At 30.1% G+C, this 21,299-nt stretch overlaps 1 protein-coding gene across 1 annotated transcript in view; it reads left to right on the forward strand.

Annotated features, from left to right (window-relative positions):
- Positions 1-21,299, forward strand: part of LOC142325003 (ras-related protein Rab-24-like) — a 75,837-nt gene that overhangs the window by 34,315 nt on the left and 20,223 nt on the right. Inside the window, exon 4 of the mRNA XM_075366239.1 lies at positions 4,717-4,816. Coding sequence (XP_075222354.1) covers positions 4,717-4,816 — 100 coding nt within the window. The remainder of the gene's footprint in view (positions 1-4,716; positions 4,817-21,299) is intronic.

Genomic DNA, 21,299 nt, shown 5'->3' on the forward strand with positions numbered 1-21,299 from the left:
TATCAGAAATTAATTTCATTGTAAATGATACAGTTGAAAACTTTGTGAAATAAAAAATGTTTTTTTTTTTTTTTTTTTATAAACACCTCAAAAAAACTGTTTTTTATACATTTTAAAAAAATTTGACTTTTTAACTTATTCATTAGAAATTTTTTAAATTATTTTACTGTAAGTGAGGAGTTATTAGGTGGAAGCAATTTTTATTTTTTATTGAGTAATCTGATGAAGTTTTGATAGATAAATCAAATTCCTAAAATTTAGATATTTAGAAATTTCATTTATTTTTCAACTTTAACTGCATCAATTTATCAACTTTACAAAATGTTTTATCTCTAATTCTCTTTTATTCATTTTTAACTGAGAAAGTATCAAGATGGAAATCATTTCTATTTTGTATATTTAATATAATATATATATATATATATATATATATATATGTATATTTAATATAATTTATTTTATTTTAGAAGAAAAATTTTCAAATTAAATTTTTTTCAAACATCCCAAAATTTTATTATTTGAATTACTTTTAATACGTTTCAGTTATAAGATATGTTTTATTTTTCAAGACAGAGTGTCTTTATACAGGATTGAGATGGTGCTAATTTTATCACCGATAAAACAGATCAGTATAAAGTGTTTTAAAACAACTTTTTTCATCCTTTTATTGTTTGGGGAAGGGTTAAATTTGAAGTTTTATGCAAATACTAGGAATGTTTAGCAACATTGAAACTTATTGGTAATGTAAATAATTTCAACTCATTATTCACAGTTTTTTTTTCGTATAATTGTTTTAGATGTTTTCATTATGTTATCATTTCATGTTTGTGACAGAATGTATGGAACAGTGTTACTGAAGTATGTTTTCCTAAAAAGGGTTTTTGTACCCAAGTTAGTGATTTAAAAAATTCAGCACGAATCTAGAAATGTTAGGGATTGTTTAAAAAATTGCCAAAATTTTAGTGGAAGGATTATGTATCTGGTAGACTGTTAGAACTGTTAGACTGTTAGTATCTGGTAGAACATATTAAAATGTTGATGAATGAGGTTAAAAGTAGCACCTCAGATGTCAGGAAATTATAATATAATCAAGAAGTTTTTCATTGTCTTTGTGAAGCAGTTAGCCAAAAGAAGATTAAACTTGTGTAAGTTGTGGGGACTAGAAATTCTGTTCTAAAAGTGTTCCCCATCAATTCCTCATAATCCAGAACTTTTTAATAAAACTTGCAATTCCTCAAGGTGTGCCTTGCATCATTAATTCTAGATGTGACTCCCTTGATTTCTGGTCAGTGTACAAACTAAAAATTCTAATTAAGAAGGATGAAATTTTAGACCCAAGCAGACTTTATGAAAAACATTATACTGATAAATTCCATTCCAAAATACGAGGCATATTTACAGTTTTAGTTTATTCTTTTCCTTATAACAGCCATTCAGTTCTAAGCACTCTTCGTACCGCTACACCAGTTTCTTTAACCCCTCTGCAAAGAACTTTGACAACTGCGAATTAAACCAGTTGACAACGGCAGTCTTGAGTTCCTCGTCGTTTTCAAACGTTGTTCATCAAGCCATTTTTTCAAATGCAAGAAGAGGAAGTAGTCTCTAGATGCAAGGTTGGGACTATATGTAGGGTGGTCAAATAGTTACCAACGAAAATCTTGAAACTTCTTGGTTAACCTTTTCTGATCAAGTAGCCATTAAACTGGCTATATACGGCGTCAGTTTTAAAACGCTGTTACAAAATTATTTTATATGTTATCTAAGTTGGTTATTTTGTTTTATATTCACAAAGGAATCAATTTTATTACACAATTTGAACGAGGTTTATACGATGTAAAATGTTTTTAGAGTAGAAAGAATATGACTATTTTTTTCTCAGAAATGTGTGTGTGTGTGTGTGTGACTTGTGTATTATAATTGCTATGATTGTTACGGATTTATTTATTATTTACAAAAATAGCTTATTATATTAGCAACATATTGATGTATTGAAACACATAATAAATTATGTTATACGGCACAAACAAAAAAAAATGTTGTCATAAATATGTCACTTTTACTTGAGGTCTAAAATATCTTTTCTGACAAAAGATATCGGTAAATATGAAACACAACGATTCGTAATGAGTAACAGTACACAGTAAAAATTGTTTTTTGTCAATCTGAATAGCCGTTTAAGTGGTGGGAATTTTTATAAAACTTAGTTTTCTGAATCTACTTTCACTTATATTAACATATGTGATTTATGAGACGGGTTTTTCATCATATTTTGCCCAATTTTCAACCGATTTGCCTGAAAGTATTGTTTTTAAAATCAGCAAACTATGTTTCATAAAGACAAAAAAAAATTCGCTAATAAAAACGCGGTAGAAATACACAAAAAATCCTGCAATTAAATTATCGTAATTTCTGTACTGTTTCAATTTTTTTGTTGTTACAGGCATAAAAAATATCCAATCGTAACGGTTTTTTTTGTCAGAATCTGTTAAGTCTCTTTAATATACTGTAATTTTTTGAAATTTTTTTCAAAGAGGGTAGCATAAGAATATGAAGGAAGGCAATCAGATACAAACATATTTTCGCGGAGCGCTAATCAACCGCGGATCATTGTGATGGGAAAAGATTAAGGCAGCGGTGTGAGGACGCGCGTTGTCGTGAAGGAGGATTACGCCGAACGACAGTTCCTGCGTCGTTAATTTGGATCGCACGTCTCAGTTTAGTAAGCGTTTCGCACTACACGTCAACTGTAATTGTTGATCCACGTTCCATAAAATCAACCAAAATGACGCCCTTTTCATCCCAAAAAAAACTGTGGCTAACATTTTTCGACTCAAGTACGGAGATTGCTTAAATTTTTGCGGTTTTGGGGAACTTGAATGGTGCCACTGCATCGATTGTTGGTTGATTCTGCGTTGGGATGTAGGATATCCACGTCTCGTCTCCCGTATCAATGTGGGAAAACAAATCATCTCCATCGTGTCGATAGTGGTCCAAAAACACTCGTCCACTGCATATTCTTTGCTCATTGTGTTGGTCGGTGAGCATTTTCGGTACCCAACTTGCATACAATTTGTGATATCCGACCGTTTCTGTGATAATCGTATAGATAGAGTGCGTCCAACATGCATAAATTCATCAGCCAGAGCACTAATCGTCAATCGCTGATCACATCGCAGTTTTCGGTTCACTTGTTCAACGATTTCGTTGGTCTGAATACTGGGCCCGTTCGTCATTACTGTAGGTCCATAAGCTAGGCACAAATCCCGATGAATTTTAGCTGAAGATCCATTTGCACACAAAAATCGAATCACAGCGCGTACTTCACAACTGGCAGGAGAAACAATTGTCGCGGACATTGCGATCTCTGTTCACCAGCAGGCAAACGACGACTTTATCAAAACAACAACTGCAGTAGCTTCGTAAATAGCCAGTAGATGGCCCTGCATGCGTGAACTGTGTTCAGATCTGCTAATATTTAAATATAAGCCGGCGGCCCTTACTTTATGAATATGCCTCGTAGAATTTTCTGGAAATTTTTTGAATAATGGAAAAACACTAGGATAAGTACATTGAGTCAGTAGAAATAATACTTTGAAAAATATGAATGATAAAGTCACATAGTGACATGTTAGTGTATAATATGTTTTTTCAAATGTTCTAAGATAGGATGCTTTTTATACTGATGAATTTAAGCTCAATTTATGCCAAAGGTTAACTTTCAATTAATATTAAATCAAAATTACTGCTGTTTAAATTAAAGCAGTACCATATTTCTTCTGTACTAGGAAGTATACACATATAAGTATACCCAGAAGTAGGTGTATATTTATTGCTACTACATATATTCCGAACTTAATATCGGGGACAGTAACGGTAGCAGCTCAGATGTCAGTGGGAGCATAATACAAGTACGCCCTGGGTACAAGCGTCACTTCCGCTGCGCAGATGACCGCGGAGTTCTCCCACCATAGCGGCGCTGCGGCCCCACCACTCTCAGGCTCCAATAAAAGAGCGTGCACGAGAGTAAATTTTCAATTCATCGTCGACCACCACCTGGAGAAGACCAAGTAGAAGAAGAAGAAAAAAGAAGTTCCCTGGCCGTCTCAACGTGGGACCTCCCGGCGTATGCCAACATCTCCGCCGTAACAGCAGGCCTAGCTGACCAACCGAGGGAGCCGCTGGACGCGGACGCTACCTTCCCGCTCCAGCTCGCCGGGCTTCAATCACCTTGGCTGACGGACTCAGCAGCAGAGCCGGTTCAGCATGGGATCGTTCGGGGAGAACCGCCTCGGCCGCGCCGACACTGCGGGGCTTTGGTGGCCACCACTTCCACACTGTAGTGGGGACCCAACTGCCATTGAGGGATAGCCCGGTTTGATTTCAATGGACGAGCCACAACTCCCCGACTACAACCAAGTCGACTTCGCCGAAGACCAGCTTCCGGACCCAACAGCTCTTCTCAGAGCTAACAACAAAAACGGTTCTTTTCAGGGCTATCACAAGGTTATTAATTAAAACGAGTCATTGAAGCCAATCAACGACAACAACAGTCCTTCTCAGAGCTACTACAAAATTATTAAGTGCTATTTTCTGTCGAAGCCATTGGGTGACATAGATATATATATGTATATATAGGTACACACACACATAAACACAAATTCACCTTCATATATATATATATATATATAACAACTTACAAGTTCTAATTCTTTACAGGATTGTAAGATTTATTTGTGTGGAACAAAAAGTGATCTTTTGGATCCAGAAAAACCAAAGCGAGCTGTCAATTTGGATGAAGCAGTTGAATTTGCAGCAAGTGAGTATTAATTATTTACTGTGTGACATCATGATAACTTATTTTCCATTAGTTTCGAAGTAACTAATTGTAAACATAAATTTATTTTACAACTTCTTTTTTACTAAGCATAATAAAAGTTTTGAACAACTTGTCCATTAGGGTTGCAGAATTTTAGTCTCTCCAGATATTATAATTGATTTTCAATAATTTATTTATTCAAATTTGTTTAAAATGGTAAAAAATGCAAAGAATCTTTTTTTTGTAGTAAATAAGACCAAGAAAGCTGGCTCATTACTTGTTGGTCTATGCTCCATTTGAGAGGTTTACTCTATGTATAATTTAGTGGTCTGCGTATCAGAAAAGTATGCTGTATCAGTTTGCTTGCCATTCTCTATTCAATTCTGTGCTGTTCAGTCACAGTTATAAATACACTGCACTTGTTTGTCATGCTGTAATCCTTAATCTTAAGTTCATCTTTTTTTTGTATTTATGTGATGTTATGAAATTAAGGTGTTTGCGTTTACACAATCTTTACATAGGTTCTCTGAAAATGTGATTAAAAATTTCTTAGTATGTTTAGAAAGTGTTATTTTGTAGTTATGTGTGATATTTTCAATCGTTAAAATCAGCATTTATGATGCCCTCTTCCTGAATTCTTTGTTTTTTAAAATATATTTTAAATAAGAAATATAAATATTTTTAAGAAATTGAACTTGGAAATTAATTAAATAGGTTTAATATAATCATCTTCCTGTTGTGTGAACCTGACTGAATAAGTCTTTATGATGGACATTATAGAAAAATGTAATTATTATTGAACACAGGTTTTGCATGTGTAATATTTTAGTTTCCATCTCATAAATTACACATGATTATCATTTTATTATATATATAGATCTCCCAAAAAAAGTATACACAGTTTGAGTGATTATAACTTCAGCTTTTATTCGCATATAATTGATATTTAAATTGCAGAAGAATCTACATAGAATGTATAACTTTTCCTCCTACTACAGATGTTCAAAATTATTACTGTTCTGGTAATACATTGCTGATAATGGTGGGCTATTGATTCACAAACTTCAACAAAGATTTCTTTGGTGTTCTGGTGTATTCTTGTTCAACTGCAGCTTTTAATTCTTCCAGTGTCATCTGTTTTCTGGCATAGACTTTATCTTTAAGATATCTTCACAAGAAAAAGTGCGGTGGCATCAGGTTTGGGGAATGGGCAGGGACCGTGGGACCTCTTTGTCCAAGCCATCTGTTTGGAAGATTCTCATCAAGATATGCTCTTACATCGTGATGATAGTGTGGAGGTGCTCCATGTTGTTGGAAATAAAATTTGCCATCTTCACCAAACTCCTCCCGAATGTGTGGTTAAACAGATTCTTGCAATAAATTCAAGTAATTGGCACCAGTCACTATACTGTCAAAAAGGAATGGTCCAATTAATCCTCTACTTGAAATACCGCATTACACTGAAACTCCTGGTAAATTTACATTGCTTTCCTGCTTAACATGTGAATTTACAGTTGCTCAGTAACTGCAGTTATGTCGATTAATTATGCCATTTAATTTTAATGTAGCTTCATTGCTCTAAACAATTTTTCCTGAAAACTGTGCATCCTCTTCACATTTTTCCAAAAAGTACAAAGTACCATTTGCAAAATTGTTTTCTTTGGTTCGGGTCATCTTCATTGATAGCATGTACCATTGTTAGAATGTAACATTTTCATGTACAACATCTTAAAATGCAATGGACACTTTATTTGCTGATGCCAATCTCATGACTTGATTGTCTTACAGATTTTTGGATGTTGTGCAATAACTTTCTAGGTCGTGGATACCGGTGTTCTTTGGTGGTTGGGTTTCAGTTAAGCACACATCTCAGGAATGGTCGAACTGAGAATGTACAAGACTACACTTCATTTACACTCATACATATCATCTTCATTCATCCTCTGAAGAATTATCTAAACGGTAGTTACCGGAGGCCAAACAGGAAAAAAGAGAGAAAAGAGAGTACTCATTCTTGGCTGATGTTCATTGATGTTCTTGGTCTTCTGGAACATTGTATGTGAACATCCTGAACAGTTCTATTCATTTCAAATTTATCTTTTATTTGATTAATTGTAAGTTGCATTGGTGGGTCTTCCTGAAATTCTGTGCAATATTGTTTTTATGCTTCGGCTACACTTTCATACTTCCAACAGAATTTTAAAATATATTTTCTTTTTTCAAAAGTTTATCTTGGTCCACTCATTATTTCCAATTAATTATACACTGAAAAGAAAGAAAAATCAGAAAGTTATGACCTGTTATTGACCAGTATATATATTTTTTTGTAACTCTATATTAAATGAAATATAAACCACCAAAACACAGTAAATAAATAAGTTATTAATAACTTACCATATTAATTCGAATTTTATCTATTTATTGTGTTTTGATAATTTAAATTTTGTTTAATATTAGATTTTATTAGAACAGTGATCAATTTGTTAATGAATTATTTGAATTTAAAAAAAATGTATATATATAAATTCAAATATATATAATTCAACTTAATCCACCAAAGTACAGATATAAGACAACCCTTACCTTATTTGTATATTTATAATTTTTCACAAAAGTACTTTTGCAGAATCCCACATCATCAGTCGTGTGATATTTATAAAATTGCATATTAAACAATTAAAATTGCAATCATATACGAGAGTATATGAAGTCATGTAATAAAATATATTAAAAACAAACATTTAAACATATATTTGGCCAGCCAAATATTGCAGTACTGAACTATCTAAATAAATATTTTATGAAATATTTATGAAATTGCTGCTATCTATTTCAGCTTTTATAAGTATGTCTCCTTCAAAATCTGTCTGTAAATTGGTCAAGTTGAATCCTTGTTTATATAATATTTTTCCAAAATATCTACATTTTTATTTATGTTTCCTTTTTCAAATTTTAATATTTCTAAATTATTATTAACATCAATAATGGAATGTTTATTGTTATAAGGTGATCTGCAACATTAGAGAAGCCCAGTTTTTTATTTTTATAATGCCTAAAATGTTCATGAGATCTGGCTTTAAACAATCTATTGGTGTTACCTATGTAAATATCCTCACAATCATTACACTTTAAACCCCACATAAATTTTATAAATCGGTATTTTTATTGTTTTTTAAATATTTTATTATGTGGTTGTTAGTTTTGTATGCAGGTTTAAATTTATCTTTGTCATAAACATTGATTATATTTTCAACAATACTGTTAGTATGATTATTTTACATAAACGTTATCAATCTTCTGTGCACTATGGTTTTAAAGTTATTATACTATTAATTTTTGACATTTGTTTTTTATATATGTTATCAATTAACAAAGTACTGTATCCATTTTGAATTGCAATTTGTTTTATGATTTTACTTCTGTATTTAATTTTTCTATATTATTTTGTATATAATGGATAGCTCTGTTAATCATATTTGTATATATGTTAATTTTATTAGACCAAGGATGATTTGATTTTCTGTGAACTGTTATTTCATTGGCTGTAAGTTTCCTGTATACTGAAGATAGAATTAAATTATTTTTGTTAATTTCAATGCTAACATCTGGAAAATGTATTGTTCTGTTTGTATCTATTTCATAAGTAAATTTTGAATCGTTATATGAGTTAAGTTTATTTAAAATTATGAGGTGTTCATTGTTTATAACCAGATCATAAACGACCAAAACATCATCAATATAATGAGTCCATAATACAGCATTATGTGTGTGAATAATGCCATAGACTATTTTATTCTCAAAATCATGTAAGTATATCTCTGACATAATGGCTGACAAAGAAAATCCCATAGGCAAAGTATTTTCCTGTGTATAACACTTGTTTTAAATTCAAAGTAATTTTGATGATGTTATCAATAAATTTAGGGTCTTCATGATTATTTATTAGTTTATACAATAGGATATACATTACTTATATCATAACTTACCATCTTAGTGTTTTTGCCAACTGTTAAGTTTTTAATTTATTTATAAATTCATATCTGTTTTTTATGTTATAAGTATAATGTAAATTCATCTTTATCCTAAGGATTTTATCCATTATTTTGAAAATGGTATAAGATGGAACAGATGAAAAATCAGTCAAAGGATGCTAGGTTTATGTATTTTTGGGAATCCTGTTAATTTTGGAGCGACCAGTTCAAAAGGGTATAATCTAGTATGGTGTCTTAAATTACTGTTATAATTAAAAACAGTTCGATGTTTTGCTATTAAACTTATTTAAAAAAAATTATTAGTAGGGTCTTTTATTTCTTTAAACTTATTTTTGATTATATATTGTTTAATTAAAATATTCTATTTTTCAGTGTACATAGCAACAGGTGTATTAGTTTTATCAGATTTCAGTATAATGCAATTATTTTCGTTTAATTTATTGTTTAAGTTACGAATTCTTTTTTTATTAAAAAGTGGTTTGTTATTAAAATTTGTACCTTTAATTCTATGGATATTACTACTAATAATATTACGTAACTGTTTTTACTTCCTTGTATAAAGTAAAGAGAAGTATTGTCATTGTGAAAAATTTTGGTTTTCAGATTTCAACGGAAATATCCATTTTGACCTCCCCTGAATCTATTTTGACTAGTTTCGGCATGACATCTATATGTACATATGTATCTCGCATAACTCAAAAACAATTAGCCGAGGATGTTAAAATTTTGGATTTAGTGATTGTTGTAACATCTACTATTTGTGCACCTCCCCTTTTGATTGTAATTGACTGAACCAAAACTGTCTAAAAAAACTTGGACTTTTTCTTAACTGCAGTAATAAGCCCTCATTGAGAGCTTTTCAATGATATATCTTAAGTGGTTCTTATTTTCATTGGTTCCAGAGTTATAACGAAATAAAATTTTAATTAATAAAATATTTCGATCTTAGGGGAAGGCACATTTGTTCGAATCAGACTTCACTCCTCTTTTTTTAACTTTTTTTTCAATTTAAATGTATTGATTTATTAATGATTATTAACCTCTCATTGTAAAAAAATGTTTACAATGAATAATAATAATTCAATAACAAAAAAAAAAAGAAAAAATATATCAGAAGTTTTTAATGAAATAAAATTTTATGTACTTTTCATTTTAAAAAAAATGTGTAAATGTAATTTAAAGGTGTACAAGTAGGTCATGTGTTGTCCACATCACATTATAAACAACCATAATGAAGTATTATTTTTTATGTGATAGTAATATAATTAAAAATTAAATTCCTGAATCAAAGAAAATTATGTTTCCAAGCCTTTTTCAGTATTTATTTAATATTGGCTGACCATTTTCATTAGGATACCACTTCAGATCATCCATTTCCAAATACTACTTGTTAAAAAAACTGTAGCCTCATCTTCCCTGGAATAGGACAAAATGCCACTGTCCTCCTGCCTTTGCATATTACACATAGAACAAAGCTGAGAATTAATCGAAAATGAGTACTTATTCAGTTATATCAATTTGGCTCTTACTTTAAATAACCATTTAATTAAATTAAAATGTTCATTACTGCATACATAATTAAGCTCCAAGTCTCGTTCTTAGTAAATTAAAAAATTGCGACTGTTGTTCAAAATACCTGTGTAATCTGATTTCATTTTATTCTCAATCATTTCTACAATGGAATTCTCTTTAAATTCTGGGTAAACATAATAAAATGGTACGTCATAGTCGAATGGTGTGTTATACTTTCAAACAAGCTCTTTCTATTCATCATAAAAATATATTCTTTTTTCTATAATATGTATTAACTAACTAAACCTTAGAATACCTGCTATCTGGCAACTTCAAACATTGCTGTATGTATTTTAAATGGAGTCTGATTGTATGCAAGAAGATAGACTCTGAACCAGTTTCCAGATGCAAACTATAAGCTGGAGTATTCTTGGGTAAACAAAATACTGTCTATAATAAATCTATACAGAATCTCATTCTTATCATCCATCCTAAACCAACTTAAGGCACCATAATGAATTATTGATCTACACGACCTTATTAAAAATAACGAATTTTTTCTCAAATGCGATATTATCATTGCACAACTGATTACTAAATGTTTTCAAGGGCGATTTCATCACTTGTATTTTTTCCGTACAATGTATTTCCAGAAATAATGTTGACTAGTGTTTCACCCAAATATTTGTGACAGTTTACAACTTCTATTCCTTCTTTTCCACACCATCATGTTAGTTTCCCTCCTTTCCGAAAAACATTTTTTTATTTACCTAGATTCAACTGCAAATTCCACTTTTAGCAGTATTGTAGCAGTCCATTTATCAACCTTAATGAAATTGAATCTTCAGCCAGCATCATAATATCATCAGCAAAAGCCAGCAAATTTATTAAAATACCTGCTATATAAACTCCTCCTTCCAAAGCAATCTCCAGATCATTAACAAAATGAAAAAAGGGATGGGCTCAACAGACAACCTTGTTTTAGACCAGTTATTGTTTAAAATTTTTCTGTTAACCTGTTAGAACTCCATATTTTCACCTGTGTTCCACTATACATTTCCTTAAGAAGCTTAATCATTTTATATGACTTTTATAGTTCAAAGAGTTTATAAAAGCACATGTTGATCTATTCTGTTTATTGGTCAGTGGACCAATAAAAAATGCATGCAGTTTACGTTTCTGATACAATTTATTTTTAATGATACTAACTAAATTATGGATATTATCTATTGTACTATAACCTCTTCTGAATCCGGCTTGGTATTCCTGCAATATTCTTTGTCGTTCTGCCCAGTTTAAGTCGATCTAATAACATATTAAATAATACTTTCCGATATTTCATTCTGCAAGTGATATTACAGGTCCGGAGTGGATATTTTAGTAGTTTTTAAATCCAAATATTATTTCTTTTAGAATAGTTTACTGTGAGCCTTTAATGCTTGATGAAACCTTGGATGCTCACTTTCAATTAACAGACTTGCTCAGTATAATCAAAAGAAGCAAAAATAATAAGGCACTGGGAGAAGTTTGAATACCCTATGAGTTATTCAATAATGCTCCTATTGTTTTACTGGATAAATTGTTGGATATCTACAATAAAATGTATGAAACTGCTAAAGTGCCCGATTGCTTTAAGATGTCAATAATATTCCCATTATATAAAAAAGGATACTTAAGTAAGGTAGAGAACGACTGAGGTATTTCTTTCGGAAATACTGTCAGAAAGTTATTCAACTGAATATTATTAGTTTTTAATTCCAGGGCTATTTTTTAATTAGTTTTATTTTCTTAAAATTAAATTAAATTAAAATTGTACTTTCTTATATTATAAAATATATCTTAAAATAATAAAAACAATATTGTAAAAATTAAAAAACACAACTGCCAATAAATAAAATATTTAAATGCAGTTGGGGAGCTGTAATATAGGATAATTACTATTCAGAGTGCAGCAAAAAATATTTTCATTGAAGGACAAAATTTTCTTATCAGTGTAAGACCTGGTGAGAACTTATAAACAAACTTAAATGCCTGCTATTTCTACAACATGCAGAATATATTTAAACAAATTAATCTGCCTGAAAGTTGATTGGTCACTCATTATTTTATTTAATTAAGTACTGCGTAATGATGTTTAGTCCTTTATTTCCATACCCTGTTTTCATTTTTTACTTCGTATGTATTCCTAAGTATTGTAATTTGCAAAAATTTCGGTTTTCAGATTTCAGTGGAAATATCCATTTTGACCCTCTGAATCCATTTTGATTAATTTCGGCATGATGTCTACATATGTACGTATGTACCTATGTATCTCGCATAACTCAAAAACAATTAGCTGTAGAATATTGAAATTTTGGACTTAAGACTGTTGTAACATCTAGTTGTCCACCTCCCCTTTTAATTGCAATTTACTGGACCAAAAGTTTCCAAAAAAGCCCAAAATCCAAAAATATGGATTTTGGACTATTACTTAACTGTGGTATTAAGCCCTCATTGAGACCTTTCAGCAATATATCATAAGTGGTACTTATTTTTATTGGTTCTATAGTTATAACCAAATAAAATTTTTATTAATTAAATATTTGGATCTTACAGGGGCAAGGCTTATCGGTTCAAATCCGACTTCATTTCCTTCTTTTTTAACATTTTTTTTTAAAATTTAAATATTGATTTATTAATAATTATTAACCTCTGATTGTAAAAAAAATTACTATAAATAATAATCAATAATAATAAAAAGTATGAAAAAAATGAGAAGCTATTAGTGATTTTTTTTTGTCTTCAGTCATTTGACTGGTTTGATGCAGTTCTCCAAAATTCCCTATCTAGTGCCAGTCATTTCATTTTGGTATATCCCTTACATCCTACATCCCTAACAATTTGTTTTACATATTCCAAACATTACCTACCTGCTCAATCTTTCCCTTCTACCTGTCCCTCCAATATTAAAGCAACTCTTTCAGGATGCCTTAATATGTGGCCTATAAGTGCCTCTTCTTTTAACTATATTTTTCCATATGCTTCTTTCTTCATCAATTTGTTGCAACACCTCTTCATTTGTCACTTTATCCACTTATCTGATTTTTAACATTCTCCTGTAGCACCACATTTCAAAAGCTTCTAATCTTTTCTTCTCAAGTACTCCGATTGTCTAAGTTTCACTTCCATATAAAGCTACGCTCCAAACATATACTTTCAAAAATGTTTTCCTGATGTTTAAATTAATTTTTGATGTAAACAAATTATATTTCTGACTGAAGACTCGTTTCGCCTGTGCTATTTGGCAATTTATGTTGCTCCTGTTTCTTCCATCTTTAGGAATTCCACTTCCCAAATAACAAAATTTTTCTATTTTTGTAATCTTTTCTCTTCCTATTTTTATATTCAGTGGTCCTTCTACATTATTTCTACTACATTTCATTACTTTTGTTACTCTCACACTACATTCATTACTTTCTGCTAGAATTACTATATCATCAGCAAATCGTAGCATCTTTATCTTTTTACCTTGTACTATTACTCCAGATCTAAATTGTTCTTTAACATCATTAACTGCTAGTTCTATGTAAAGATTAAAAAGTAACAGGTACCTTCCTCTTTTTTGTTAATATTACACACTGGTTTGTATAATCTATATATCGCTTCCTCGCCTGCACTGTGCAGTAATTCTGGAGGTATTTCGCCTATTCCAAGAGCCTTTCTGACATTCAAATCTTTTAGTGATCTCTTAAATTCAGATCTCAGTATTGTTTCTCCCCATTCATCCTCTTCTTCCTCTGTAACACCATTTTCTAATTCATTTCCTCCATATAATTTTTCAATATACTCCACCCACCTATCGACTTTTCCTTTCGTATTATAAATCGGTGTAACATCTTTGTTTAACATATTATTAGATTTTAATTTATGCACCACAAAATTTTCTTTAACTTTCCTGTATGCTCCATCTATTTTACCAATGATCATTTCTTTTTCCACTTGTGAACACTTTACTTTAATCCACTCTTCTTTGGCTTGTTTGCACTTCCTCTTTATAGTATTTCTTAATTGTCGATAGTTCCTTTTACTTTCTTCATCTCTAGCATTTTTATATTTTCTACGTTCATCCATCAGCTGCAATATATCCTCTAATATCCAAGGTTTTCTACCAGTTCTCTTTGTTCCACCTAAGTTTGCTTTTGCTGATTTAAGTATTTCCTTTGTAACATTCTCCCATTCTTCTATATTTTCTATCTTATCGTTTTTACTCAGACCTCTTACAATGTCCTTCTCAAAAATCTTCTTTACCTCCTCTTTCTCAAGCTTCTCTAAATTCCACTGATTCATCTGACACCTTTTCTTCAGGTTTTTAAATCCCAATCTAAATTTCACAATCACTAAATTATGGTCGCTATCAATGTCTGCTCCAGGGCAAGCTTTGGAGTCGACGAGTTGATTTCTAAATCTTTGCTTAACCATGATATAATCTATATGATACCTAGCAGTATCACCTGGCTTTTTCCATGTGTATATTCTTCTATTATGATTTTTGAACTGGGTGTTGGCAATTACTAAATTATACTTCGTGCAAAACTCTATAAGTCGGCCCCTTCTTTCATTCCTTTTGCCCAACCCGTATTCATCCACAATATTTCCTTCCTTGCCTTTTCCAGTGCTTGCATATCAATCTCCAACTATTATTAAATTTTCATCTTCTTTTATGTGTTTAATTGCTTCATCATTTTCTTCATATACACACTACTTCATTATCATCATGGGCACTTATAGGCATATAGATGTTAACAGTTGTCTATTTAGGTTTTGATTTTATCCTTATAATAATTTTGTTGTTATACATTTTGAAATACTCTACTCTCTTCCCTATCTTCTTGTTCATTACGAAACCTACTACTGCGTGCCCTTTATTTGAAGCTTTGTTAATTATTCTAAAATCACTTGACCAAAAATTGTTTTCCTCTTCCCACCGAACCTCACTAATTCCTACTATATCTATATTTAACCTATATATTTCCCTCTTTAGATTTTCTAACCTACCAAGCTTTTTTAGACTTCTAACATTCCACACTTCGACTCATAGAATGTTATTTTTTAATTTTCTGGTGACCCCCTTGTAGTTTGCAACTGGAGATCTGAACGGGGGACTAGTTTACCTCCAGAATATTTTTCCAAGGAACGTGCCTCCATCTTTGTTATGGTAATACAGAGAGTTACATTTTCTTGGAAAAAAAAAGCTGCTGTAGTTTTCCATTGCTTTCAGCTGCACAGTACTCAGAAGATTGAGTGATCTTGATTTGGTTGTTTAAGTCTTCCTGACTTAACAAGTCTTCCTGCCCTTAACAACTACTGAAAGAGCTGCTGCCCTGTCAGGAATCATTTCTTAGTCTAGCTCTCAACAGAGACCTCTTCGATAATGGTTGCACCTTTGTTCCAGCTACTCTGTATCACTGAGCACTCAAGTCCCCTCACCATCGGCAAGGTCTCATGATTCATAGAGGAAGATATTAGTGAAATAAAATTTAATGTATTTTTAAAAATGTGTATAAGTAATTTAGTAGATATACAAGGAAGTCATGTGATTTCCATGTCAGATTTTTTTATCAGAAGGATTTATTTTATTAACATTTATTTCAGAATCAACTATAATGTTTTTGATAATATTATTCTTGTTGTTATCAAATATATTAAATTTAAAAGCATTATCAACAACAGATTGTTCATTATCACTAAAGTAAACATTTGGCAAATGTAAAAACTCATTATTAGTATTAGTATAATTTTTTGATTTTTTTTTTGTGTACCAGTAAAACATGAAGCACCGTTTTTATTCACAACAATATTTTTTTGAAACTTGTTATCATGAAGATTTATTTTATTATAATTATTGTTGTAATTATTTTTTATCTTTAAAATAAATTACCAATTTTTATATGTTGAGATTCTTTTAGCTTATGTTTATGATTTTCAACATTAATTTTAATCAAATAAGTACATAATCAAAGATCACCTGTACTAATATTTTTAGCAAATGATGTGTATTATGTAATTTTTAAGTTTATACAGTTCCTTGTGTAATAACCTTGTTTAATTTCCTGTTTTATCTTAAATCTTTCTGCAAATTTTTTTGTTCTGAATATATTTGTATTAATTTGAGAGATTTTATATTTATCCTAGCTGCTATATTTATCATAAAAGCTGCAATAGGTAGTAGCACTTTCGCAGATATTTCATAAGATATTTATTTAAATAGTTCAATACTGCAGTATTTAGGTGGCCGCATACATATTTAAATGTTTGCTTTTAACATATTTTATTACATGATTTCATGTACTCTTGTATATGATCGCAATTTTAATCTTTTAATCGTTTAATATGTAATTTTATAAATATACAAATAAGATACGAGTTGTCTTATATCTGTTCTTCGGTGGATTAAGTTGAATTATATATATATATATATATATATATATATTTGAATTTATATTATTAGTGCAGAGGTGATATTGGTCTTGATATATATATATATATATACACACACTCACATATATATGCATATGTATGTGTGCGTTTGCATGCATACATTCTAAAACATTTCATGTGTTTTCTCTAGATATTTGGAGTTATGTTTTAAGAAAAATTAGGAAGTTATCATTTTAGACAGGTTCATAAGACAACTCCCTTTACTACAAAATCACTAGCCCTACAAAAGTCCTGATGTACTCATTATGGCCCTCCCAGAGTCTGAAGAACCCAAAATGGGAAGAAGAAATCAAGAATAATGAAAAGGGTTGGGTGAAGAACACACCTCCTATTATTAAATTATTTTTTCTTAAAAAGTGGTGTACCATGCTTTCATCCTAATTTTTTTTTTTATTTGCTTCACTGTATTTTGATACGGATGCTAAGTTAGTGTTAGAATTTTATAATCGTATTTGTGCTTTTTCCACACCTTTTGGTATCTACTCAACAGCAACTCTAAGTTTTCTTACTCTTTATTTTAATATTGCACTGTTACACTATACACAGTTAGCGTAATTACTGTTTTGACAGTTAGTTTTCTCAGTTCAGGGTTACTGGTGCTATTTCAGGATTAGTGCTATTAATTGGATCATAATAACCAAAATATATTGAAAACATAGGCATCCTTAGAAATTATTGATTAAAGTGAAAGTAACATCACCATTAATTTGATTTAAAATGTGGTTTTACAGTGTTATGTCTTAAATATCTAAATGTCATATCTGTCAATGTCTAAATGACTGTCATGTCTTATTGGTTGTGTAAGTGCTTTTGTTACTGATCAGCTATTACTATTTGTTCCTGTTGTGTTGCGGATACCTGTTTCAATAGCTATGTTATATGTAAATTTTAATAATTGGCTTTAATTAATGTCACTGAATTAGAAGTGAAGGTTCGGACTGCACATAATCAACTGCTAACTTATATATGGGTTCTTAGCCTATTTTCAGATATTGTATTCTCAAGATATTATTAATAAAAGCGTAATAGTTAATTGGTCAAGCAGCTGATGGAGTGAAAAGATTTATAGCATAGTTATTACTGATTAACTGTAAAATATAGTGTATGGAATGTTTTAATATTATATTCTAGATGTATGTTCATTGTATTATTTGGGATATAGTTTGTAAACTGATTTACAAACTACCATTTGTAAAATACAATCATCATTTGTTAAACAATCATCAAACAAACTCAAGAGCCTTTTATGAAAGACAGCAAAACTAAACATTACAGGCCTACTAGTAGTCTGGAACAGTCTGCCAAATATTTTTTGGTTTCTTTGCTATTCTTGTTACATGTATCATTTTTCAAAGTAGAAGTCAGTGATATGTAACATATCATAAACCACACAGAGCTAATTATTAGCCACTTATAATATAACAAAATTTTAAAACATAACAATACTAATTTTGACGAAATCGACTGGATATTCTATTGTGTCAAAAGTTATTTCATAGAACAATAAACATATTTAAGTAAATGGTGGCACAAAATATTAGAAATCTCAATTAGCTTGTTAGCACTCAATACACATAATAATTTGAAAAGAAATAATAAGAAATATGTTTGCCACATTTACATAACAGAAAATTTCAATACTCTGTGGACATAATTTTATCAAATATTTTTAAGCAATTTTTTTAAATTAAAACTTGTTTCCAGTTTTTAACTGGATTTGATGTATTTAATATCCTTTTCCCTAAACAGAATTGTAGTTTTTCAAATAATTTCAGATATAAATAAATAGCTAATATTTTGAGAGTTATACTGATTTGGAACTTTTTAATAGTAAAAAATTGTGGTTTTTGTAAGTTAATGTTAATAATAGAAATATGTAATGCTCAAACAGATAAAATAAAAAATGATTAAAATTTATGGTTATCTATTTCTGACTTTAAATAATAGTCTTGCTACTTTCTCATTTGTAGGGTAGATATTGAATGAATTTCTGAGTTATTCCTCCAAAAAGTAATCCCTGTAATGGAGTGCCATAAAACTTAAAAAGTGAAAAATCTTGGAAGCCAGGTATTCTGAATAGATTGTAACAAAAGTATATGGAATATGTTCTTAAGACCCATTGGAAAAAGTTTACCTATTACAAATTTGCACTTAAAAAATGAGTACATCGGTGTTTAATTGACTGTTTTAGATTTTTTTTTATAGAAAATAATGTAAATTAATTATTTTATCTTAAAGACAAAAAAAATATATAAATAAATTACAAAAAAAAAAAAATTCGACTGATTTTTAGCTTTATATCAAATAAATTCAATGCTGAAACAATATCACAAGATTTCATATATAATAGCCGATGAAACGTTATAACATGTATTCGCATATTTTTGAAATTTGCATTTTCTACTGAGGTTTTTATAGCAGTTACTGATTAACTGTAAAATATAGTGTATGGAATGTTTTAATATTATATTCTAGATGTATGTTCATTGTATTATTTGGGATATAGTTTGTAAACTGATTTACAAACTACCATTTGTAAAATACAATCATCATTTGTTAAACAATCATGAAACAAACTCAAGAGCCTTTTATGAAAGACAGCAAAACTAAACATTACAGGCCTACTAGTAGTCTGGAACAGTCTGCCAAATATGAGCATTATAGTGAGTTATATTCGCTGGGAGGTGCATTAATGGTAAAAATATTATGGATGAAATATCAAAATCTTGTGTATTTTTTAACAAATTCATAAATTCGTTACATCCTGTGAATCATTATTGCTCTTGAATTTCAAATATATCCAAAGTATATATATATATATATATATTTCAAGTTATAGTTGATATTAGATTCAGTTCTTCATTTGATATTGTAATGGTTATATTTTTGAGTCCTTGAACAGCTGAGGAAGGATAAATTTCAATCAGAATATATCCTTTTTCCACATCAGACTGATGGCATTTTCTCCAAATGTTTTATTGCTTCTGCAAGCAGCATATCGTCACTTGACGTAACAATTTCAATTGATCCCAAATTATGAAAAGTTCTGTTGCCATCACTTGTATTCACATTGAAGTCAGTGTTATCATGGACAGATTGAACAAAAGTACCAATCACCATGTAATGTCACCATTACATGTAATGGTGATATGAAAAATCGTGGTCATACTGCAGAAATAATAGCATGAGCTATTAAGGTGAATTTATTTTCATAATTACACATTTTCTGACTTGCTCCATTTATCTGTTAAAATTATTTCAGATAACATGAAACGTAATGATTCTGGAATAAATTTGTGAACGCTTTCAAACATTTTATCACTTGCCAGGTAGATTTCGTTATTGTAAACTTGTGACCGAATATCTCTTTAAATAATCTCACTAGCAGCTTTTAATATTCTTTTGTTTTCCAGTTCCTCATTATCTGATTTTTGGTTATATCAGTATTAGATAAAATTTCATGCGAGACATTTTCCCAACACAAATAGTTGTGTTGGAACTAAATTTACTGTAAAATAGTATATTGTCACCAAAATGATTCATTAATCTTGTCTTTATTGTTTTTTTTTATTTGGAATATGCTGTGTTGTTAAAATACTTTTCAATTCTTGTAATGAGAATTGGTAGTCATTGCTTTTTTTCATTGTATTTTTAAATTTGTTCCACTGTTGCATCAACTTGCAAAACTTGAGGATGTACTTTTTTATCATGATCAATTATTTTTGTGAAATTTTGTAATGAAGTGAAGCAATCCTCCTGATATTTGTCTCCAGTGGCTACTAAGTCCATTACACCTGATATTCTTCGAAAAATATCTCTGGTAAAATTGTCTTTTTGTAATGCCAGCAAACAAAGTATCGATTTTTTAAAATCTAAATGTTTTACAATTATATTTTTTTGTGTCGCCTTTGACTGCTTTTTTCTTTTATTTTGTCAGCTTCTTTTCCGCAAATAAAACAAATTATTTTTCCAATCAAAAGCTAGTGATGATGACGTATGCAGCTTTTTCTTCGGTGGAGAGTAAATTAACTGCTTTTGATCCTTCCTTTTAAATGATTTGATACATTTTTTGTTAATATGTCTTTGACAAAACAAATTCTGCATTATTTAAAGAATTAAAACAATTGTCTCCTTGTTCTGCAAATGCCTGTCTTAAAGTAGGTATTCTTGTAATTTTTATTATTTTTACTAAATTCGTATTTTCTCCAGAACCAGTTCCCAATCTTTCGAATATGAAGCAATTTTCAGCTTCACAATGATCTTTGGCATTAGCTTTGTCCATCCTTAATGAAAGTCTGCAGAAATAAAGGAAAATGAAAGAAAAAATAATTTTAAGTAAAAATACATAGTTTTATTTTTGCGCAGTAATATAGTTGTTAACAATTATACAACTAACAATTATTATTACTTAATATTTAAAAACGTGATTATATCCACATAATATAAAACTAGCTGCCAAGAAGTTTCATTATTTACAAAAAAAAGTTATATACAAACCTTTC

The sequence above is a fragment of the Lycorma delicatula genome, chromosome 5, assembly GCF_047948215.1.
Source record: "Lycorma delicatula isolate Av1 chromosome 5, ASM4794821v1, whole genome shotgun sequence".
Taxonomy (NCBI): Eukaryota; Metazoa; Arthropoda; class Insecta; order Hemiptera; family Fulgoridae; genus Lycorma; species Lycorma delicatula.